The sequence below is a fragment of the Cnephaeus nilssonii genome (assembly GCF_951640355.1).
Source record: "Cnephaeus nilssonii genome assembly, chromosome: 23".
Taxonomy (NCBI): domain Eukaryota; kingdom Metazoa; phylum Chordata; class Mammalia; order Chiroptera; family Vespertilionidae; genus Cnephaeus; species Cnephaeus nilssonii.
The window spans coordinates 14908502-14932132 of record NC_137094.1 but is presented as its reverse complement, the minus strand read 5'-3'; the positions used below and the strand labels follow the sequence as shown (position 1 = coordinate 14932132).

Here is a 23631-nt window from a genome sequence, read left to right as displayed (position 1 = left end):
AAAAAGCACACGTAGGGGGTGAACTTTTAAAGCGGGGAGCGATCCGGCTTATAACTGACTGTTCTGAGTGAAGATACAAATAAAGTTTAAACCGGGAAGGCTCTATGCGTCCTAGATGCTCGGAGGAAATTTCCAGTGTGTGGAGAGGCGGCGTTTGGCGCCGGAAACCCTTGGCCCCCACGCTGAACACATGTGACTGCAGACTGCTTCGCTCCAGCGGAGGGCCCAGCGCCCCGGGGGTCCCCACGGCCGGCGTATCTGTGGGTGACCATTCAGATCACGCCAGGAATGCACTGCGGGCCGCGGGAGGCTGACCTTTCTGCTAGAAACAGCGAAATAACTGAGATAGACGGACAGAGAAACATCTGTTTCAGGCACACGGCGGGTTCAAATCCTAGGCGTGGACGAATACCACGCAAGGCACCACCATATGTTGTTGTTGTTGTTGGATGTCAGAGAGGATAGCCTTTGAACAGGACGGCTTCACCAAGGGAGAATGTCAGAGACGCCTCGGTCGGGGAAAAGCTCAGATCTCAACAGCTGCAAGTAAACAACCCGGCACATCTGGGGAGCCAGCCCTCGGAAGCCGGTGGCAGGAGCAGAGTGCCACGCAGGCAGGGGTGTCCGCGTCACCCCAGGAGACCCAGGGTGCAGGGTGGGGAGCCCTGAGACACGGACCCACATCCCTGTCGTGACACGAAAGGTCAACGTCTCCACTTCTGAGCCTTGGAAGAAAGTAGCAAGCTCACTGCCCCTGGCCCCCAGCTCTCGTCCGGGCTTCGGTGTACTCAAGAACAAACATGTATGACTATCGTTAGGGGACACATTAGGACAAGTAAGAAGAAATACAGGACTTGTATGCATGCATATAAGCCTAACCAATGGACACAGACAACTGGGGGGTGAGGGCATGAGTGGGGGAGGGTTGGGGGGTAATGGGGGGATGAGGACACATTTGTAATACCTTAATCAATAAAGAAATTATAACAAAAAAAAAAAAAAAGAAGAAATACAAGAGAGGCCCAGCCGGCGTGGCTCAGTGGTTGAGCATCAACCCATGAACCAGGAGGTCACGGTTCGATTCCCCGGCAGGGCACGTGCCCAGGTTGCAGGCTCAATGCCCAGCAGGGGGCGTGCAGGAGGCAGCCAATCAATGATTCTCTCTCTCTCTTTTTTTTTTCTTAATGATTCTCTCTTATCATTGATGTTTCTATCTCTCTCTCCCTCTCCCATCCTCTCTGAAATCAATAAAAATCTTTTTTTTTTAAAGTGAGTGACTGTGGAATGGAGTAGGTTTCCTGAGGGCCTTATGGTAACTTCGTAACAGAAACAGTAGTCTTACTACACATTATTTAAAGGCCTGAACCATCCCATTTAAATGAACCTCAATGGATTATAAGTCAACCCGAAGAGCAAAAATGAATGAACACAGTTTAGTTTGGACAAATCAAAGCGCGCTGGTTTTCCCTCAAAATGTAGCAAAAACCTGATATAATACAGTTGACCAGAAGATATTGCACTTTAAAAGGGAGATCTCGGGGGGGAAAAAAGGAGGGATCTACTTGTTCTGTATTTTAAAATCTTCTCAAACCGACTCTGAAACTAACCGGAGCTGGGAATAATGAACTCCTCTCGTGCCAAAGCCGAGAGGAAATAAATGTCAAAGATAACTGTGTCAACAGCCGAAGGAACGTCTACAATGTTTTTTCAGGTGGCTGAGTGCACTTCTGATCTCAGAAATCACAAATAAGAAAAATCTGACTTGCAAAATACTCCTAAAGCACTTTTCTCCCTAAAACAGATGAAAGGGCTCTAGCCGGTCTGGCTCAGTGGATAGAGCGTCGGCCTGCGGACCGAAGGGTCCCGAGTTTGATTCCGGTCAAGGGCACGTACCACGGTTGCAGGCTCCTCCCGGGCCCGGGGCCCTGGTCGGGGCATGCGCAGGAGGCAACCCATCGATGTGTTTCTCTCACATCGATGTTTCTCTCTGACTTTCCCTCTCTCTTCCTCCACTCTCTCTAAAAATCAATGGGAAAATATCCTCGGGCGAGGATGAACAAAAAAAAATACCACACACACACAAAAAAAACCCAGGACGTGCTCAACCATCTCCATCACCACAGCCCTAATCCCCAATGATGTCTTGTGCCATCAAAGGCACGGAGCCTGTGAGCTCCCACCCCTACTTCCCAGCTCTCGCCCTCACAACCCACCCCAGAACGCACGCCTCGGACCCGCTCCAGCGCCTGTCCTCTGTCCAGAAACCCCGGCGCCCAAGAGTATTCTCACGGCACCGTCAGCTGCCTTACCGACTTCCGACTCCTCCACCTCATCCACATCGATGACCTGCGGGTGCTGCTGGGGGAACCTGGCCGCGGGCAGCTGGAAGGACCGGGTCCTCTCGGTGGGAGGCCTGGCGGGCCTGTCGGTGGCCGGGCGGCTGGGGGACGAGACCCGGTGCCTGGTGGTGCCGGTGTCTCCCCGCCTCAGGGTCTCATAGGGGAAGGGTGTGGTGCCCACGTCCTCCGGGCCCAGACTGGTCACCGAGTCGTAATCCTCGTCCTCCTCGTAGTCTTCGCCGTCGTCCAGCATGAGGTTCACGTCCGAGGACACCACGCCGCTGGCTGTGTCGGGGCCCCCGATCTCAAACACCCAGACGCCCTGCTGCCCGGAGTTGCTGCTCCTACGAGAAAGGACAGGCTTCTGGGACACAGCCCCTCCTCCCCGAGCAGAAGGAGGCCTGGATCCGTGTCCACCTGAAACCCAGGGGCCTGGAGGCCGGGAGAGCCGACTGGGTCTTGTGTGGTCATCATGATAGGGGCACAGATAGACTATTGGGGACCAGCTAGAATCTACACTAATAAAATAGTAAGATGCAAATTGACCGTACCTTTGCGACACCCATCAGCCAATCACGAGTGAGTATGCAAATTAACCCAACAAAGATGGCGGGTTAATTTGCATATGCAGGCGCCAAGCGGCCGGGGCGGGTCGCTTGCATCATTGCCATGGTGACAACACAGGCGTTCTGCACTGCCCCAGCTGCTCTGGGACTCTGGGCAGCATGGGAAGGCGGAAAGGCGGCTCCAGGCCAGAATGCAAAGGGTGGTGCCGGCAGCCAGGGGAAGGAAGGCCCATTCTTGCGTGAATCTTCGTGCATCGGGCCTCTAGTGGTAAGAAATATTAATCACGCTCTGCTAGCCGTGATGGTGTTGTTCTGATTAAAGAAGGCCCGTTCTGCCCTAACCGGTCTGGCTCAGTGGATAGAGCGTCGGCCTGCGGACTGAAAGGTCCTGGGTTCAATTCTGGTCAAGGGCATGTACCTTGGTTGTGGGCATATCCCCAGTAGGGGGTGTGCAGGAGGCAGCTGATAGATGTTTCTCTCTCATTGATATTTCTAACTCTCTATCCCTCTCCCTTCCTCTCTGTAAAAAAACAATAAAATATATTAAAAAGAAAAGAAAAAAAGAAGGCCTGTTCTAACCTGGCTGGGAGTAGCAGGTGGGACCTGGGAGCTCACCTGGAAATGCGGCCCCTCCTCCCCATCCGGGCGCTGCCTATCATCATGGGAAGACTGACAACCTTGTTGCAGAGACCAGAGCCGCCCGCCCTTTGAAGACCCCTCAGCCCTTTGCACACCCACAGGCCTTTGCAAATGCCCGGCCCCCATTCCCTGGAAACTGCCCATTTGACGTACCCTTTTGCCTCCTTCCCCGTCATCCTGTTCCTCCTACCCAATATAAGCAGCTGGCTTATGGGGGGCAGAGCAGATGTTTGTGGGTGCCCTGCTGCTCTCCACGCTGCCGGCAGGACTGGAATACACGCTCATCTAGGACTCAACCCCGTCTCTGCTGAATTGGTTTGAGTCGTGACAGGCAGCCCGGACCCCTGGGTTGTCCGGTTACCATCACAGAGCTAAGGCCATTTGGTGAGGCTGTAGCCACACAGCCTAGCACAGGCTCGCCCTCCGCCTTGGGAGGGGTGCTCTCCAGGGACACTGCCAGGTCTACCCACGCAAGCAACCCACTGACTGGAGTCATGCATTTTACCCCTTATTCTCTTTCCTTGGCATGGTGTGACAGAATAAGAAATACAGCCCGGCTGGCGTGTTTGAGCTTTGACCTAGGAACCAGGAGGTCATGGTTCGATTCCCGGTCAGGGCACATGCCCAGGTTGTGGGCTCCATCCCCACTGTGGGGTGTGCAGGAGGCAGCCGATGCATGAGTCTCTCTCATCATTGATGTTTCTATCTCTCTCTCCTTCTCCCTTCCTCTCTGAAATCAATAAAAAAAAATATACAAAAAAAACAAACAAACCCCAAAACAAAACACAAGGCCTTAAAAAAGAAAAAAAAAAGAAAATGTTCTTGAAGAAAATCCTAAGGAAGAGAAAATACATTTACAGTGTTTTTTGAGGAAAAAAAAAATCCCCATAGAAGTGGGCCCCGCAGTTCCAGCCGAGGTTGCTCAAGGGTCAGTGGTAGTTGGTCTTTGTCCTAGTTCTGGCCTCCAGCGCCTAAGCCCCTGGAATCTCTGCAGGGATGAGGGGGCCTTTTTATGTAAATGAGATGGTCGGTCGCTGGGGACCCTAGACGGCTTCTTGGACAGAAAAACCAGGCGAGATGAGAGGATTGGAATTTTCAGCTCCACGCCCTGAGTTCCAGGGAGGGGAGAGGAACTGGAGATGGAGTTTATCTCCAACGGCCGATGATCTAAACAGCCATGGTGTGTAATAAAAACCCCTGAAGCAAGCATGTCAAATGCAAGGCTGACACGGGCCAAATAAACAAGGTTTAAGTGTATGTGGGCTGCAAAAAACAAAAGTTTCAATTTTCACAGAAACGTAGGTTTATTTCGATAGAGACGTGCGAAATACATGGTCAGAGCGCGTCATAGTGACCTGTCATTCCGCCGTCCGGTCGATTTGCATATTAGGGTTTTATTATATAGGATTTTTGTTAATCCTCACCCGAGGGTATTTTTCCATTGATTTTTTTGGGAGAGTGGAAGAGAGAAGGAAAGACAGAGAGAAACAGAGGCAATCGATTGGTTGCCTCCTGCATGAGCCCCGACCAGGGCCCGGGCCGGGGAGGAGCCCGCCACCGAGGTACATGCCCTTGACTGGAATCGAACCCAGGACCCTTCAGTCCACAGGCCGATGCTCTATCCACTGAGCCAAACCGGCTAGGGCTCAGTTTTATCTTTATAGTAAACTGGCAATACTAAGTAAGCGCTTTCTGGGTTGTGACTTGGGGGCAGGAGGGCAGGGCTTGCAACCGGGGGCTTGGGACTGGCACCTGAAGGGAGATGGAACCCTTTACCTGCGGGGTTTGTGCTAACTCCGGGCAGCTAGTGTTGAGAACTGAACTGAATTGGAGGACACCCTGTTGGTGTCTGTTGGAGGAGAATTGGTTGGTGTGGGAAAGAAACCCACATGTTTGGTGTTGGAAGTGTTGGGAGTGAATACGGTACAGATGTGGCTCTCTAGAACTCCCGTCTGCATTCGCCGTGGGATCGTGGGCTGTGAAATGCAAATGAGATTCCGATGCGAAAGGCATTTTATAATTGCAAAGCACGACGGACGAACCCTGATCTCTATTTCTTGCTGCGCCATTTTTACTCTGATCAGATCAAACAACGGAAAGAAGGGACGTGCATTCCTCGGTGGAGAATACTGAGCAAAAACCTTGGGGTGGGACCGGGAATGAGGATCAAGACAGTCCGGTAAAAACAGGATGTCCAATCAACCTGTCTGTCCAGGCCCCTCGTGAGAGCCAGTTGTTAAATTTTGGAAAGTTTGCAAGCCAGTTCTTAAAACACAGCCGCTGTAAAAAATTAAATTATGTAAAATCATAATTAGCCTGGCCAGCGTGGCTCGGTGGTTGAGCGTCAACCCATGAACCAGGAGGTCATGGTTCGATTCCCAGTCAGGGCACATGCCTGGGTTGCGAGCTCAATCCCCAGTGGGGTCTCGCTCATCATTGATGTTTCTATCCCTCTCTCCCCCTCCCTTCCTCTCTGAAATCAATAAAAATATATTTAAAAAAAAGACAAACTTTACTTCTAACTTTATACTTATAGAGATGATGGTAGATGCCGTTTAAATTAGGATGATACCTAAACAATAGGACACGTGTTCATTCTAAGAATATATTCCCTTGAGTTCATCAGAAAGAAACTACCACAGCCCTGGCCGGTTTGGCTCAGTGGATAGAGCATCAGCCTGCAGACTGAAGGGTCCCAGGTTCGATTCCGATCAAGGGCACATGCCCGGGCTTGATCCCCAGTAGGGGGCGTGCAGGAGGCAGCCAATCAATGATTCTCTCTCATCATTGATGTTTCTCTCTCTCCCTCTCTAAAATCAATTAAAAACAACAACAACAAAAAATAAAATAAAAACTACCACATAATAGAAAAACTATATCCAACACTGCAACCCAAGGGAATTTTTTAGGGAATGTTCTGTGATGCCCATTACATCATCCTATATAATAAAAGGCTAATATGCAAATCGACCAAATGGTGGAACTACCGGTCGCTATGATGCACACTGATCACCAAGGGGCAGATGCTCAATGCAGCCCCCTGGTGGTCAGTGCGCTTCCACAGGGGGAGTGACGCTCAGCCAGAAGCCTCTCCCACCTCTGCTGCAGGCGGGCAGTAAGAAGCGAGGGGTCCCGGACTGTGAGAGGGATGTCCTCCTGCTGGCTTAGGCCCGCTCCCCAGCAGCCAGAGGGATGTCTGACTGCCAGCTCAGGCCTGATCCCCTGGGGAGCCTAAGCTGGCAGTCAGACATCCCCCAAGGGGTCCAGACTGTGAGAGGGCGCAGGCCAGGCTGAGGGATCCTCCCCCCAGTGCACAAAATTTCGTGCACCGGGCCTCTAGTCCTTAATAAAATAATAACGTGCTACTCTTGTTAAGGGGGAGTCTACGGAGGAACGAAGAAAGAAGCTTACTTGGCCAAATTTCCGATCGATTCTCTGTCGTTAGCAAATATGTTATACGCCCCGTCGCTGCTCCACAGGAGTCCCACCTGCCCTTGGCTGAAGGCGACCATGGCGGGGACCTGGCTCTGGTCCCGCTTTGAGAAGGTCGAGGTGAACTGCAGGCCGTCTTCAGGGTACAGGAAGATGGCGTAGGAGCTGGAACCCGAGGAGGCCAGGACCGCCTGGAACGTGTTTCTCTGTGAAGATGGGTCACAAGTCGGTCACGCAGGCAAGGAGCCACATCTCCCCAGGGGCCCTTCAGCAGACGTGATGGTCCACGTGGGAAGATGGCGGTGCCCTCCCCTTATCCTAGAAGCAGCACGTTCAGGTATTTCCAAGACAACGCCACGTCCACGCCTCTGAGGGCCTTCGTGTAAGGACGGCGTCCCCGGGGCCGGGCCCTTCGTATGTTATCTCCCCACCGAGCCCTCCCACCATTTCCACGAAGGAGGCGGCTTTATCTCCATCCACGTGGAGATGGATGCTTTGGGGCCTTTCAGGTTTCTCGCCGCCGTGTCATCCTCTGAAAATTAGACGGCGGTGGGGCGAAATGGCCTTTCCCAGGAGAGACCGAGGCAGGTCCCTAAAGCGTGACTCAGGCCTAGAGCTGGCTTCTCCACCTACTTCTCCGAGGGCACGTCCCCGTGGGGCACCGCGCCCAGCCTTGGCTGACCACCGTGCCCCGGAGATGCCCCCATGGACGTGGCGGGGCTCCTGGCTGAAACATTCCCGCGGTGCACGTGGTTTCTGTCTCCCCAGCTAGAGCGTGGGCTTTGCCTTTACTTCTTCACACCCTTGAGGACTCCCCTGTGATTTTAACCTTCGCTTCGCATTAATAATGCCTCGCCCCGCCGGCGTGGCTCAGTGGTTGAGCATCGACCTCTGAACCAGGAGGTCACGGTTTGATTCCTGGTTAGGGCGTATCGATCCCCGGTAGGGGGCATGCAGGAGGCGGCCGATCCATGATTCTCTCTCGTCATCGATGTTTCTCCCTCTCTCTCCCTCTCCCTTCCTCTCTGAAATAAATTTTTAAAAATAAATAAATAAAGTCCCTATTTAACCAGAAACGACCTCCCACCATCTGACCCAACATCAGGGGGATGGGATTCATCAACCTGATTCTTGCCACCGAGCAGTTTCTCAGGAACTGCCTTCCTTCAACCCAATCACCCCCGAGACGTAGACCGCCAGCCTTGCAGACAAGGAGCTGGGGGAATCGGCCCCACCATGCCCCGATTTTGCTTTGCAAGTCCTTTCTTGGTCAGTGACACAACATGTTGTACCGCTGAGTGGCACATGCCAGGCCACACGCCCCCCCCCACCCCCCCCACCCCCGCTAGGCTCCACGCCCCAGTACCTGGGGAAGCACTCACCTCGTCTTCCCGGGCAGGGTCCTCGCTGGGGCCTCGGTACGGGGCCACGGATTCCCAGGTGACCACCACCGCGCTGGCGGGCTGGAAGGAGACTCCCGGGAACCCTCTCTGGACACACTCGGCGGCCAGCTGGGTGACGGCGGGGGACGAGTCCTCGCGGTAGTAGACCTTCCCGAGGCCGTCGCTGGTGTCCAGGTCGGCCAGGAAAGGCGCCACGGCCCCGAAGGTCGGCGGGAAGAGCCCGGGATGGGATTCCGCGGCCGGGGGTTCGCTCGTGGCAATGAGGCCGTTCGTGGTGACCTGTGGAAACCAAGCAGAGTTCAAAGGAGCCCAAAGGGGACATTTTCCAGGGGGGAGGCGGAGCGCCCACTCGCAGGACGCTGTGACAGGGGCCCACGCGAAGCCACGTGCCACCGAATGGAAACCACGCAACTGATGGTGGGAAGCAGCACTGGTTCCCTGGGCAGAGTCCTGCGGGAGGGGCACAGCTCGACGCTGGCATCCCCCGGCCCCCGCACCCCGGACACCAAGGGTCTAAGGGTCTCAGGCTCCCCTACATGTGTGTTCTGCAAAGAGCCGTTCGACATAGGTCATTATTTATTTATTATTATTTTTTAAAATATATTTTATTGATGTTTTACAGAGAGGAAGGGAGAGGGATAGAGAGTTAGAAACATCGACCAGGTGCCTCCTGCACACCCCCTACTGGGGATGTGCCCGCAACCAAGGTACATGCCCTTGACCGGGAATCGAACCTGGGACCCTTCAGTCCACAGGCCGACGCTCTATCCACTGAGCCACACCGGTTAGGGCCACTCTCTTTTTTAAAAATAAATCTTTATTGTTGAAAGTATTACATATGTCCTCCCATTTCCCCCCATGGCTTCCTCCCACCCCCCACCCACTCTTTTGTTTGTTTGTTTCTTTAAAAAATATTTTCAACTGATTTCAGTAAGGAAGCGAGAGGGAGAGATAGAAACATCATTGATGCGAGAAAAATCATCGATCAGCTGCCTCCTGCACACCTCCTACTGGGGATGTGCTCGCAACCAAGGTACATGCCCTTGACTGGAACGTTCGAACCTGGGACCTTTCAGTCCTCAGGCCGACGCTCTATCCACTGAGCCAAACTGGTCAGGGCTCATTATTTATTTATTTATTTATTTAAATTTGATTTCAGAGAGGAAGGGAGAAGGAGAGAGAGATAGAGACATCCATGATGACAGGGAATCATCGATCGGCTGCCTCCTGCACGCCCCCCACTGGGGATCAAGCCCACAATCAAGGCATGTGCCCTAACCGGGAATCGAACCGAGACCATGACCTCCGGGTTCATGGGTCAATACTCAACCACTGAGCCACGCCAGCCGGCTGGGCAGCATCCACATTCTGCAGATGAAGAAACCGAGGGACGCAAATCGAGTTTTCCAAGGTTTTCCAAAGGTAAGGGGCGACATCGGGATGTGGCCGCAGGGAGCCCAGGTCCCCGTGGGCTGCCCCCCACCACGGTGCAGCTTTCTTGGAATCCGTTATCCCCGCCCGTGAATCTGCGTCCCTGTTCTCATCCTGTGGAAACCCAGGCTCCTCGGGAACGTGGGAAAGAGGCAGAGCCCCCTGGGAAGGGAGAAGCTCTGGCCTCCTGCAGAGCCTCATGAGAAGGAGGCTTTGACCCCACTCATGTCCTCATTCGTGCACAACCCACTGGTGCCACAGAACCCACGGCACGGGTCTGTTTACTTCAAGAATCTGAGAATAATAATAATAAAAAATCCCTGTCGGCCAGCATGGCTCAGTGGTTGAGCGTCGACCTTTGAACCAGGAGGTCACGGTTCCATTCCCGGTCAGGGCACAGGCCTGGGTTGTGGGCTCGATCCTCTGTGGGGAGCGTGCAGGGGGCAGCCGATCCATGATTCTCTCTCATCATGGATGTTTCTATCTCTCTCTCCCCCTCCCTTCGTCTCTGAAGTCAATAAAAAGAAAGTGTGTTTTTTTAAAAATCCCTAATCAGATGGGAGAGTCGTAGCCAATGGCCCTCGGCCTGCACTGTAAGAGGCTGTGGTTGGAAGAGCGCCAGGGCAGGGGACTCGTCAGGACCGCCCAGATCTGTGCAGGAGATGGAGGCCTGTGGGTTTCCCAGGCCACTTATCTCCCTCCCTCCTCCACCCACATCCTTACCCTCAAGCCACTTCAGACCTCCTTCCTGGAGGAGGAGTCAGGGGTAGACAAAAAGGACAGGCATGGCTCAGGGGTTGAGCATCAGCCTATGAACCAGGAGGTCACGGTTCGATTCCCGGTCAGGGCACACGCCCGGGTGGTGGGCTCCATCCCCAGCAGGGGGCGTGCAGGAGGCAGCCGATCCATGATTATGTTTCTAGGTCTCTCTCCCTCTGTCTGAAATCAATAAAAACATATTAAAAAAAAAAAAAAGGACAGGAACTGAAGACCAAGCCCTTGCGACATGCCCAGAACCGGGTGAAAGGCTGCGTGGGGTGGAGCCAGTGGAGGGGGTTTGGGGAGTGAACTTTGCACACCTCCCTTCTTACCCCGCTCCCTGGGCTGGGAGCGGCTTGGCGACATGCTTCCTTCCCATCATCACCTGGCACCGGCCTTGACATTCTGCAATCCTGGGACGGGCTGCGAGGAGGGGTCAGGGATGAGCTGGCCCAGCTGGTCCGCCCCACCCCCATCCCGACACCTCCCAGCCGGGGCGGGCAGGCGGGAGCGTGGGAAAGGGCTCACTCTCTCAAGATGCCAGCACTTGGCAGTCCCCAGCTGCTCCGGGGGAGTCCCACGCAGGGCCACAGACAGACAGCTCACGTTCTAAAAATCTGTCTTCGGGCGGAATTTAAGTCAGACCGACAGTGTAGCAAAGTCTCCCAGGGCCTTCTATGACCGAGAATCGGGGCCTAGGAATGTCCCTGTTCCCACAGGAAATGCTCTCAGCCCTCGTCCTCGAAGCCCTGCAGACACCCTGGACAGGGCCCAGCGGACCCTCATCGGTGTCGGACCCTGCGTGTCAGCCAGCGTGCCTGCATCGTCCGCTCCGCTGTCTGTGACCATGGAGACAGATGACGTCACAGATACATGTCATGCACAACATCCAGAAGTTTCGCCCTGACCGGTGTGGCTCAGGGGATAGAGCGTCGGCCTGCGGACTGAAGGGCCCCAGGTTCGATTCCGGTCAAGGGCATGTACCTTGGTTGCAGGCACATCCCCAGTAGGAGGTGTGCAGGAGGCGGCTAATCGGTGTTTCTCTCTCATCGATGTTTCTAACTCTCTCTCCCTCTCCCTTCCTCTCTGTAAAAAATCAATAAAATACATTTAAAAAAAAACACAACATCTAGAAGTTTCATTGGATTCTTAGCTTTATACTGCCCCTCCTCCAGCCCATAAACTTTATTCTTCAGACACACCGTTAGCGGCGGGTGTGCAGGAGGAGGCAGCCAATCGATGATTCTCTCTCATCATGGATGTTTCTATCTCTCTCTCTCCCTCTCCCTTCCTCTCTGAAATCACTAAAAGTATTTCTTAAAGAATCATTTTTAAGAGATACATGCTGAAATATTTAGGATGAAATCAAATTATTTGGGATTTGCTTAAGGATAACTCCATTTGGGTGAGGGTGGGTATTGGGAATAAGTGAATAGAAATGAATCAAAACAAGCCATAGACTGCCCGGCCAGTGTGGCTCAGTGGTTCGATTCCCAGTCAAGGGCACATGCCCGGATTATGGGCTCGATCCCCAGTAGGGGGCGTGCAGGAGGCAGCTGATCTATGATTCTCTCTCTTCATGGATGTTTCTATCTCTCTCTCTCTCCCTCTCCCTTCCTCTCTGAAATGAATTTAAAAAATCCTTTTTAAAATAAGACACAAGCCATAAATCGATACTCGTTGAAGCTGGGTGATTCCCAGGAATGTGTTCTAACAGTCTCTCTATGTTTGCACATGTTTGGGATTTTCCATAATAAAACATTTTTGTAAAAAAAAAAAAAAAAAAAGATAATGAACACAACTGACCTAAAGTTTGGCGGGAAAGGGCAGCTGGCTTTTACAGGTGAGCCAACGCTAACGTCCTGCCATCCGGAGAAGGGCATGGGGTTTCCTCTAAATTCCCCCCTCTCCCAGACCGGCCCACATCCCATCTCGGCCCTCCCTCACCACCGCGGATTTTCAGGAATGTTCCCTGCGCTGGGTGCGCTAGACTGTGATAATGAGCAGAAGGTGCAGGCGCAAGCAGATTTGGGAATTAATGGGATGTTACGGAGCCTCGAGGCCCCAGGCACCGGGCCCGCCTGCAGAAACAAGGACGAAGCCCGAGGATTACGCAGCAGGCACCAACCAGCACGGCCTTCTGGTCCCCATTTGCGCTACTTAAAAAAAATGCCAGGGGCGCGGCTGGGGTGGCTCCGTGGTTGAGCATCAACCTAGGCACCAGGAGGTCACAGGTTGATTCCCGGTCAGGGGCATGTGCCCAGGTTGCAGGCTCGACCCCCAGGGTGGGGCGTGCAGGAGGCAGCCGATCCAGGATTCTCTCTCATCATGGATGTTTCTATCTCCCTCTCCCTTCCTCTCTGAAATCAATAAAAGTATACTTTTTTTAAAAAAATTCAATAAATCTTTATTATTCAGATTATTACAGGTGTTCCTCTTTTTTCCCCCCATAGCTCCCCTCCACCTGATTCCCCACCCCACCCCATACCCTTACCCCCAGCCACTGTCTTCATCCACAGGTGTAAGATTTTTGTCCAATCTCTTCCCGCACCCCTCACACCCCCTTTCCCCCGAGAATTGTCGGTCCACTCCCTTTCTATGCCCCCTGATTCTATTATATTCACCAGTTTATTCCGTTCATCAGATTTTTTTATTCACTTGATTTTTAGATTCACTTGATAGGTATGTATCTGTTGTCATTTTGTTGTTCATAATTTTTATCTTGACCTTGTTCTTCTTCCTCCTCTTCTTCAAGAATACCCTTCAGCATTTCATATGATCCTGGAAACCAGGATTATAAAAGTATACTTAAAAAAAAAAACAAAATGAAATACATGACAGGTTGGAGTCCTTACAGTCAAAGGCACACTGAAGTGAAACAACCACCATCGTTGTTGTACGTTTAAATGAGCCTCGCGGGGTCCCCAGGGCAGAAAGCAGCCGGCAGGGGTGGCGGGGGAGCCTTCGCCAAAACAGATGTGTTTGGTTAGAGAGCGAGGGAGGTCGGCGCAAATGAGAAACAGACGGGGCCTCTTAGAAATACAAAAGCTGCACCCGAGGACAATGAAGTCCTCAGGTTGCAAAATCGAGCTCCCTGGGCGGAAGGAAGCACCAACTTAAGGTTAAATCATTTAGGGTAAAGCATGGAAAGGCAACCAACTTTATACTTTTAAATACATATATTTCAGAGAGGAAGGGAGAGGGAGAAAAATAGAAACATCCATGATGAGAGAGACTCATGGATCAACTGCCTCCCGCACGCCCCGCACTGGGGATCGAGCCCGCAACCCAGGCGTGTGCCTTGACTGGGAATCGAACCAGGACCCCCTGGTTCATAGGTCGATGCTCAACCCCTGAGCCACGCCAGCCGGGCGAGGCAACCAACTTCGCAGGCTGCTAAATCTGAGGCCCTTGATTAAAGCCGTTGCATTTTTCAAAAATGCCATGCCGCCATGCCTCTCTTCGCGTATCTGAAGTAGACAAGGAAATGACAAGAGACGTCATTTAGCTTAAGGCAGTGGTCGGCAAACTGCGGCTCGCGAGCCACATGCGGCTCTTTGGCCCCTTGAGTGTGGCTCTTCCACAAAACACCACGGCCTGGGCGAGTCTATGTTGAAGAAGTGGCGTTAGAAGAAGTTTAAGTTTAAAAAAATTGGCTCTCAAAAGGAATTTCAATCGTTGTACTGTTGATATGTGGCTCTGCTGACTAAGGAGTTTGCCGACCACTGGGTTAAGGTCCCGGGGACAGCGAGCAAGGGATGCCACCAAGACCTAAACCCACATCCGCGGGAGCCCCTGAGCTGCACGTTCCGGCATCGCTGGGCTTAGAGGCATCGGGAGCAGAAGTCCTGGGCGCTGCAAAGCCACATGGGATGGCGCCGAGGGTAGAGACTGCACAGCTGGAAAGGGCTGACAACTAAAAGGGCCTAAGAAAAGAAACACCTGAGGAAGGAGCCGTGGGAATTGCCAAATGCCCAGGTGGAGGCTGACGGATTCCAGCCTCGAACCCCGAGGGGCCTGGGGTCTGACCCATCGCAGCTCCTAAGGCATCTCCCCTCCGCTGACCTCATTCAGCCCAGCAGACCAGGCATCAGTGTCACCGCATTCATTCACCGCTGGAGAAGAAGTGCGCTTCAGTCGACGGGCCTTGCCTAGATCTACTAGATACACTCCAGGGGCCAGGACCCAAGTCTGGAGTCCAAATTACAAACGGTTCCCACGAACCCCCCAGAGCCAGAGAAACGGCTCCGGCCTGAATTCGACATGGAAACAAAAAGGATGAGTCGATATAAGTAAGGGATGCCCTTTACTGTGGTCGGCAAAGTGCGGCTGGCGAGCCACATGCGGCTCGAGAGCCGCGGTTTGCCGCTCTGTTGACTAATGAGTTTGCCGACCACTGACCTAGACTCTCGATTCCAATAATTACAGGCTGTTGTTGTTCCTTGTGATTAAGCCCCTATCCCAGTGGTCGGCAAACTCACTAGTCAACAGAGCCGCAGTTTGCCGACCACTGTCCTAACCGGCCTGCGGACTGAAGGGTCCCAGGTTCGATTCCGGTCAAGGGCATGTACCTCGGTTGCGGGCACATGCCCAGCTGGGAGTGTGCAGAAGGCAGCTGACCGATGTTCTCTCATCGATATTTCTAACCCTTTATCCCTCTCCCTTCCTCTCTGTAAAAAATCAATAAAATACATTTTTTTAAAAAAGTAAGGGACAACCTAGGGGTGGTCGTGAAGAGCTGAGTCCATGTTTGCGGCTGAATCCAGTTCCTATCGGACGCACAACTTCAGGTGGGGTTACCCGTCTCCTCTGCAGGCGATGTCTCCCTAAGATGACCTCCCAACGTGTTTAAATGCTGAGGGTCTTTGCATTCTGTGTGTCTGTCGAAGAAGAGGAGCAGTATCTGCCCCTCGGTGTTCCCCAACAGGAGACGGTGGGGGAGGAGGGGGAGGGCTGTCCAAACCCCCAGTTTCTCGGGAGGAACGTGCCCCTCCGGACACCAGACACCTGGGTTTACCTGCGCCGCCTGGAGCCCCAGGACTCCCTAATCTGGGTGACACGGATCCCCTCCTGTGAACGCCATCCCTTCCTCTGACATGACGGGGGAACTATAGGGAAAGGGTTAAGCATCCATCGCCTTTCCGGAACGACCACCCGTCAGAGTACCTCAAAGGCCCCAGTGGGAAGGGCCGAGCTTCTTTTTTCCCAAAAAAAAATCTATTTTTATTGATTTCGGAAGGCAAGGGAACCCTCTTCCAGACTGGAGCATGCCAGCTAATACAGGTCGGGAGAATGATGGCAACAACACAAATGAAACAGAACACACCATGTGGCAACCTTCACTTACTATTGATTCAGGCAAAGATCATCCGTGGATGCGAACCCATTCGGTGAAAGGTTGATGGGGGGGGGGGGCGGGGGGGGACAGTTGCCTGGGCCAAATCGTCCCCCCTTAGTCAGCTCCCTGCTCACAGGGGACAAACATCACCCAAAGGACATGGCCCGTCTGCTGTCTCCATCAGCCTGGCAGCCAGCAGAGCAATGGCCAGACGTCGCTTGCCTCTGGTTCCTGGCACAAGCCAGGCTGGGTCCCAGCCGCATGCACTGACGGTCCCTCCCCCGTGGACAGCCTCTCCATCCCCCCTCCACCCACTGAAGTGGAACCTACCCTTCCCGTAACCTCCTCTGTCAGCCTCCCCTGAGCCCCCAGCCCACAACCACCCCACTGCCCGTCCCCTCCGTGGGGGGCTTGATGCCCGACAGCTTCCCGAATCAGACGCAGACCCTGGAGGGAGTCCAGCTTGGGCGCTGAGCGGGTGGGATGGCCTGGAGCGATGACTAATTGTTATTACCATTTCTTCATCTGAACAAACCGCAGCGGAGGAGTTGTTGGAGGATTAAACAATGTAAAACTGGGGAGTCCCTGACGCGGGCAGAGAGACGGGTCAGATCACGGTTTTCTCCCTCCGTGGGTGTTCCCCGCTGTTCCTGGGCTGGGGCCCGGAGCCGTGCAGACCTCCTGGGTCCTGTGCACACGCCCGGCAGCTCCGTGTCTCAGGCAGGGCCCCGGAGGGTGCCCACCAGCTCAGTGCGCTTCTACACGGCGGCTACGGAACGGGGTGGACCCCGGGCTGGGTCCCCGGGTCCCCGCCACCTCCTGAGAATGTCACACCTCCTTCCCTTGAGCCCGAATCCGGGGACTGGTCACTGTCCCGGCCCAGAGGCCCGGCCCTCTCCTCTCGTGGGGACAGGGGACCCTCCCACCTTCAGAGCAACGGGGGAGGGGAGGCTGGTTGAGACCTTTGCTCCCCTTGGTCAACCCTCTTCAGCCCCTCGGTGTGCAGCTGAGTTGCGCCCCTCATGCAATAACCGCCTGCCAAGCGGCATCTCAGAGTCAGTTCCCCGGGACCCAACCTCGAGCACAGACACATGAGATCACAGCGAGCGCTGGGATCCTTTCTCATGGAAATGCCCACGACTCCAGCCCGAGCCGGGTGCTCAGTGGTTAGAGCGTCGGCCTGCAGACTGAAGGGACCTGGGTTCCATTCCGTTCAAGGGCCCATGCCCAGGCTGCGGGCTCCATCCCCAGTAGGGGGCGTGCAGGAGGCAACCAATCAATATATACATATATATACTTTTTTAAAAAAAGAAACGCATCTATACCTTCACAAAAATTTTGTTCTACTATTTTGATCTGTATATCAACATAATGGATTTCCTTGGCCACCTTGTGGGTTTTATTTTATGCATTTATTTTATTTTATGCATTTTGGAGACATTATTCTAAGAAGCCTCTTCTAGGCTTCACCAGAGGGCCCAAGGTGGTCAGGGCAGTCAGCAGCTGGGCGGCTGTCTCTGCTGGTGGAGGTTCTTTTTTTTTTTTTTTTAATATATTTTATTGATTTCTTACAGAGAGGAAGGGAGAGGGATAGAGAGCTAGAAACATCGATGAGAGAGAAACATCGATCAGCTGCCTCCTGCACACTCCCCACTGGGGATGTGCCCGCAACCAAAGTACATGCCCTTGACCGGGATCGAACCTGGGACCCTTCAGTCCGCAGGCCGACGCTCTATCCACTGAGCCAAACCGGCTAGGGCTGGAGGTTCTTTTTTTAAAAAAATATATTTTTGTTGATATCAGAGAGGAAGGGAGAGGGAGAGAGAGAGAGAAACATCAATGATGAGAGAGAATCATGGGTTGGCTGCCGCCTGCACGCCCCCCACTGGGGATCGAACCCGCAACCAGGTATGGGCCCTGACTGGGAATCGAACCGTGACCTCCTGCTTCATCGGTCCACGCTCAACCACTGAGCCACACCAGCCGGGCTTCCAGTCTCCTTCTTTTTAGGCGAAGCGACAGTCTCCACGGGGTGTGGTGTGGCCTGAGGCGCAGTGGGCAGGGCGCACAGCCGTCCCCTTGCAGGACCCACTCCCGCCTCTGCTGGGTGGTCCCCCCTTTGGGAACGCGCGCAGCTTTATATGAAATCCACATGGTGCGCGGCTGGGGCCGGCAGCGCCCCCAAAGGCCTGGAGCTACACGCCAGCGCCCCCCGCCGGTTCAGGGCCGGCTCCCGAGAGCCCGAGGTCACCTGGCCCCGCACCCATAGAGGAGGGGGGGAGGACCCTGGTGACCATGCTCGCCCATTGGAAATTGGACCGCGGGGGAGCCCAGCTTCCCCGGCCCTGGACTCTGGGCTGAAACGAGCTCCACCGGAGAGCAGGACCGTGGCTGAGACGGAGCCGGAGGCGCACACCCCAGTGCGGGGCCCCGTCCGCTCCCTGCCCGGGGCGGAGAGGTGGTCTGGGCGGTCCTGTCCTTCCCTGCGCGCGCTGCGCCCCCACCGAGCCAGAGTCCCGTCCCCAAAGGCTCCGGACCCACGGCGAGACCCACTCCCCGGCCGCGATGGATAGCAGGGTCCCGGAGGGAGGGAGCGGGGTGCGCACAGGGCCGCGCACACGGGGCGAGTCCCCCAGCCTCGCGAGCTCCCCGACGGCAGCGCCGGGGCGATGGGGACGTCGGGGCCGAGAGGCGGGAGCGCACCGGCCTTGGAGACCCAGAGCGCGCGCGCCCGGAGAGGGGGCGGCCGGCGGGTCGGTCCCCGCCCCCGACGCCCACGTCCGTCCGGCTCCGCAGGGGCCGCGGCCGCTGGCCTCCTTCCTCCCGGGGCCGCTCGGCCTCCCGGCGCCCCCCGCCCCCCGCCCCCCGGCCGCCCCCTCTCCGCGCGAGGCGGGCGCACTCACATAGACCGCGCGGAGGTCGGATTTGTCGAAGAAGCGCAGCGCCGTGCTCAGCTCCAGGGCGGGGGAGACGCGGTCGTCGCCCGGCTCCAGCTCCAGGTCCCCGCGCGCCGGCCCGAAGGGGAAGAGGTCGTGGCGGCGCAGGCAGCCCCCCGGCCCCGCCAGCAGCAGCGGCAGCAGCAGCCGCAGCAGCGCCCGCGGCCACGCAGCCCGGCTCCGGCCGACCGCGCTCCACATGGTCCCCGACTGCGGTCCCGCTGCCCGAGCTCGGCTGGGCGCTGGAGGCTGGAGGGCGGGGACGTAACCGGACGCCCCCGGCAGCCCCTCCCCGGGGAGGGGGGAGGCGGAGAGGGGCCGGGGCAGGGCCCGCCCGCGGGCTGGGCGCGCCCGAGCCGCCCACTGTCCTGGTAGGAGGGAGGGCGACTCGGCGCGCGCCCCTAGCGCTGGTCCCCCGGGGTGGTGGGCGCCCCAGGCAGGGAGCCCCCAAACTAGCGGGGTCCTCACCGGATGGCCGCTGCGGGGGCGGGAGGTGGGAACAGACCCCTGGCCGGCCCCGCACGGTGTCAGGGGTCAGGGCAGAGTCGTGGGGAGGACGCAGGTGTGGCCCGGAGGAGCGGGCTGGGTGCCTGGTGGTGTGGGAGGTCAGACCCACACGGTCCGATTCTGGTGGGAAGCGGGGCAGGGGCTGGGGGCTGGCAAGAAGGGTCCAGGCCAGGGGCACATTCCTTTCCCTCTATTCTTGCAGCTTTTTTATTTTTTCCCCATATATATATTTTTATTGATTTCAGAGAGGAAGGGAGAGAGAAACATCAATGTGATGAGAGAGAATCAGTGATCGGCTGCCTCCTGCACGCCCCACCCTGGGAATCCCACAGCCACCACCGGGAATCGAATTGTGACCTCCTGGTTCATAGGTCGGACTCAACCACTGAGCCACCCCGACAGGGCCCTTCCCGCAGCTTTATGGAGGAGGGGTCCTGGGCTGCCCCAGGTGGAAGTCCCGCCAGAAATGGGGTCCCACCCTCCCAGACAGAGCAGCGAATGTATAACTTAATTCAGTGTTAGGAGGGGTTGCCCACGTGCTGGAGGACACACAGGCTGGAGTAACCGGCCAAGGAGACCTCCGTGGGATGTGGGGATCTGACCAGGGCCAAGGAAGAGGCAGAGTTTCGTCAGGGGGCTGGAGAGGGGACATTCTGGAAAGTGGGGGCCATTCTGTGGGTGGGGTAAAGGGCTGTCCCCCAAGTGGTGAGTCTGAGAAAAGACTCTTCCAAGTAAAGCCTTGAATATCAAATCTAGGAATTTAAACTCAGAGAACTATTGAGAGTGCTTGGCCACCGGAGGTAAGTGTTGTAAGTGGGATCCTAAATCCGGGTTGATTGTTAATTTGGCACAAGTGGGCAGTCAAAGGGGAGAAAAGGGTTGAGAAAGGAAAAAAAGGTGGAAACTGAGAAGAAACGAATCTAAGCAGCATTACGATGAAAGGAGTAAGCCTGACTGGCGTGGCTCCGTGGTTGAGCGTCTGACCTATGAACCAGGAGGTCACGGTTTGATTCCCGGTCAGGGCACGTGCCATGGTTGCGGGCTCCCTCCCCACTGGGGGGCATGCAGGAGGCTGCCTGTCCATGATTTGCTCTCATCATTGATGTTTCTCTCTCTCTCTCTCCCCCTCCCTTCCTCTCTGAAATACATAAAAATATTTTTAAAAATAGAAAGGAGTGAGACGTGATTAATACATTTAATATGCAGGGACAGGGAGAAAGGCTAGAATGAGGCGCAAGGTTAAAGGTGGAACCGGGGCTGCCTTTTGAAGTCGGGGAACAGGGCGTGGGACAGTGGGAGCTGGATGTATGGGATGCCATGCTAATCTGCAGAGGACAACCGTCATCCCTGTGTCTGTCACTAGCTGACACTGAGGACCTGGGACCCACATCGGAATAATTCTCAGAGAAAACAGCTAATGAAATACCTCCTCTGAACATGAAGTCTTTGATCTACTCATGACACCTTTTAAATTCATTAGTCATCAGATTGGGACCCCAGGGATGAAGGTACCTGTGGAGAAGGGCTGGGGGTGGCTAACGGGGCTCAAATTGATAAACAGAGCCTGGCTGGGCTCCCAGCATGGCCAAGCAGGCCCCCCCTCAAGCTGGCTTCGGGGAGAAGCCTGCACCCCGAGCCAGGGCTTACAGGGGAAGTGCTGGAATCACATTTCAACCAATAAGACGGAGACTTTCCCCGTCCAATCGGAGCGATCCAGCTATAGCCTCGGCATTCTCACTGGCCTATCAGAGCAGCTCCATTCCAACCAATCAGAACAGAATGTCTTTTGGGCCAATCAAACTGTGAGGATTTGGAATACTCATTTGCATGCGGATGGACCTATCGGGGACCTGGGACTGGGACCTCTCTCTCTACAAGTCAGCTCTCCTCTGGCCCACAGAGCACACTCCCTTTCTTTTCTTTTTCGTTTTGTTAATCTTCCACCCACGGATATTTTTCCCATTGGTTTTTAGAGAGAGAGGAAGGGAGGGGGAGAGACAGAGAGAGAAACATCAATGTGAGAGAGACACATCTATTGGTTGCCTCCGCACACGCCCCCACCAGGGCCAGGGACTGAGCCTGCAACCCAGGTACGTGCCCTTGACTGGGAATCAAACCCGGGACCCTTCAGTCCGCAGGCTGATACTCTGTCCACTGAGCCACACCGGCCAGGGCCACACTTCCCCCTTCCGCTGAAGCTTCCTTTTCCCCGCTGGAGCTGACGCAGGGATAACGGCTTGCCAGACGAGGGTGGAGCCCCGCGGAGCCTCAGCCATGCTGAGCCACAATTGTGGAGCGTTTCCACAGCTGTGCTCACAGTTCCGTTGTCTGCACTGAATGTCTCACAGTTCCGTTGTCTGCACCGAATGCAGTCTCCTCCTTCGCTGCCTGGACTCGGCGCCAATGACCGTCTAACGGAGTGGCCTCTGTATTGCTTCATGTTCTTCTCCTAAGAGTGCCTGCGATCGGTTGCCCAAATCTGTTGCCCAACCCAGTGGTGTCTGCCTTCATTCAGCTCCCTCCTGGAATGGCAGCACCGAGCTCCCTCTCTGACTCTACCCCCTGCCATCCACAGCCTCAACCGCTGCTACTCATCCCTAGGCTCCTGGGCCCTGGCACTGCCCGTTCCAACGGCCAGGAACTCCAAATGGAGCCCCTGGTCCAGCATCGGCGCCCCCCTGCCCACAGCACGGGCCCTAACCCAGCGTGCACCTCAGATTTGCTCTCAGCGTGCACCTCAGATTTGCTCTCACCAACCTCTGTCTCACATCAGAGCCCGCTCTGAAGTTGCCACGGGTGCTGGGATGTCCTCAGGCCTCATGAATTCTCGCCCTGGTTGGTACTCAGCTTCTGGGACTCCTACTGGTCCACGGAATGTTCCTCCGCGTTGCTGGTTCCGAGTAGCGCCTGGGGTCCGTCCTGGCTGAAGCGCTGGAAACTTGGGGCGTTCCTAAGTCTCAGTACCCTCCCCTGGGCCTGGGATGCTCAGACCGACCATCAGAGGATCGTTATCTGAACTAAATAAGATGATCCATGAAATGGTCCGAGCACAGAGCCGGGCACAAAGGAAGGACTCCCTTCATATTAAACCATCATTATTATCTAAGGGTACAGTTCCCAGGATTCTTATTCTTATTCTTTGTAAATCCTCACCCCAGGATATCTTTCTAGTGATTTTTAGGGAGAGTTGAAAGGAGGGGGAGAGACAGAGAGAGAGAGAAACATCGATGTGAGAGGGACACACCGATTGGTTGCCTCCCGCACGTGCCCCAACCAGGGATGGGGATCAAGCCTGCAGCCGAGGTACGTGCCCGTGACCGGAATCGAACCCAGGACCCTTCAGTCCGAGGGTGGATGCTCTATCCACAGAGCCAAACCGGCTAGGGCTGATTCTTATTATTTCAACATTGACTAAGACTCCACCATGGGTCAGACACTGAATCAGGAATTTGAAATACCATGACCGTTAAGACACAATTCCTTTTGTGAGCAGCTCACAATTCGTTGAGGAAGACAGACATCAGTAACACAATGGGATGTTAACTATGTTCTAACACAGTTAATACTGTTAACAATTGCAGCCCGGCCGGTGTGGCTCAGTGGTTGAGCGTCGACCCATGACCCAGGAGGTCACGGTTTGATTCCCAATCAGGGCACATGCCTCGGTTGTGGGCTCCATCCCCAGTAGGGGGTGTGCAGGAGGCAGCTGACCCATGATTCTCTCTCATCATTGATGTTTCTCTCTCTCTCTCACCCTCCCTTCCGCTCTGAAATCAATAAAAACGTATTTCAAAACAAAACAAACCAAACAATTGCACAAGCTAGTGGCCTCACAGCCGATGCGGGGAAATGAGATGGGCAGGAGTGAGATGATGCTCCCGGTTCCCAGCCTTTAGGGGTAGAGCCAGGATTCGAATCCAGTGAATCTGAAGTCAAAGCTGACCCTCTTTCTGCCCCCCGCTCCCACGTTTGCACAGAAGCGTCTCCCTGGGTCTCCATGCACAAGATGTGGTTGCCCGGTGGTTTATACGTCATGTCCACGCTCTATTTACATACGCTCCCGTTCCCTCATTTCCTCAGCATCGTCCTGCTGAAGGACGCTCAGGGTGCACTGTAAACTCTCTGTCATTTCCTATTTATAGCCCGGCACTCGCTGCACACGGCCCGCCGCCCGGGGACGTGACATCCCTGCTGAGCCTCTTGCTGGGACAATGTGGGCTGGGTGCCAGGCCCTCCTTAGGGATTCATCATTTCAAACACACAGCCCGGCCGGCCTGGCTC

The 23631-nt window shown here is 55.0% G+C and overlaps 1 protein-coding gene across 1 annotated transcript in view; it reads right to left on the bottom strand.

The window, feature by feature from the left end:
- The window catches only part of NID1 (nidogen 1), a 42770-nt gene extending 23677 nt beyond the window's left edge, over positions 1 to 19093 (bottom strand). The window contains exons 1-4 of the mRNA XM_079763766.1: positions 18811 to 19093; positions 8359 to 8658; positions 6956 to 7182; positions 2295 to 2683 (exon numbers count right to left, since the gene is read on the bottom strand). Coding sequence (XP_079619892.1) covers positions 2295 to 2683; positions 6956 to 7182; positions 8359 to 8658; positions 18811 to 19044 — 1150 coding nt within the window. The 5' untranslated portion in view covers positions 19045 to 19093. The remainder of the gene's footprint in view (positions 1 to 2294; positions 2684 to 6955; positions 7183 to 8358; positions 8659 to 18810) is intronic.
- Positions 19094 to 23631: the final 4538 nt, after the last annotated feature.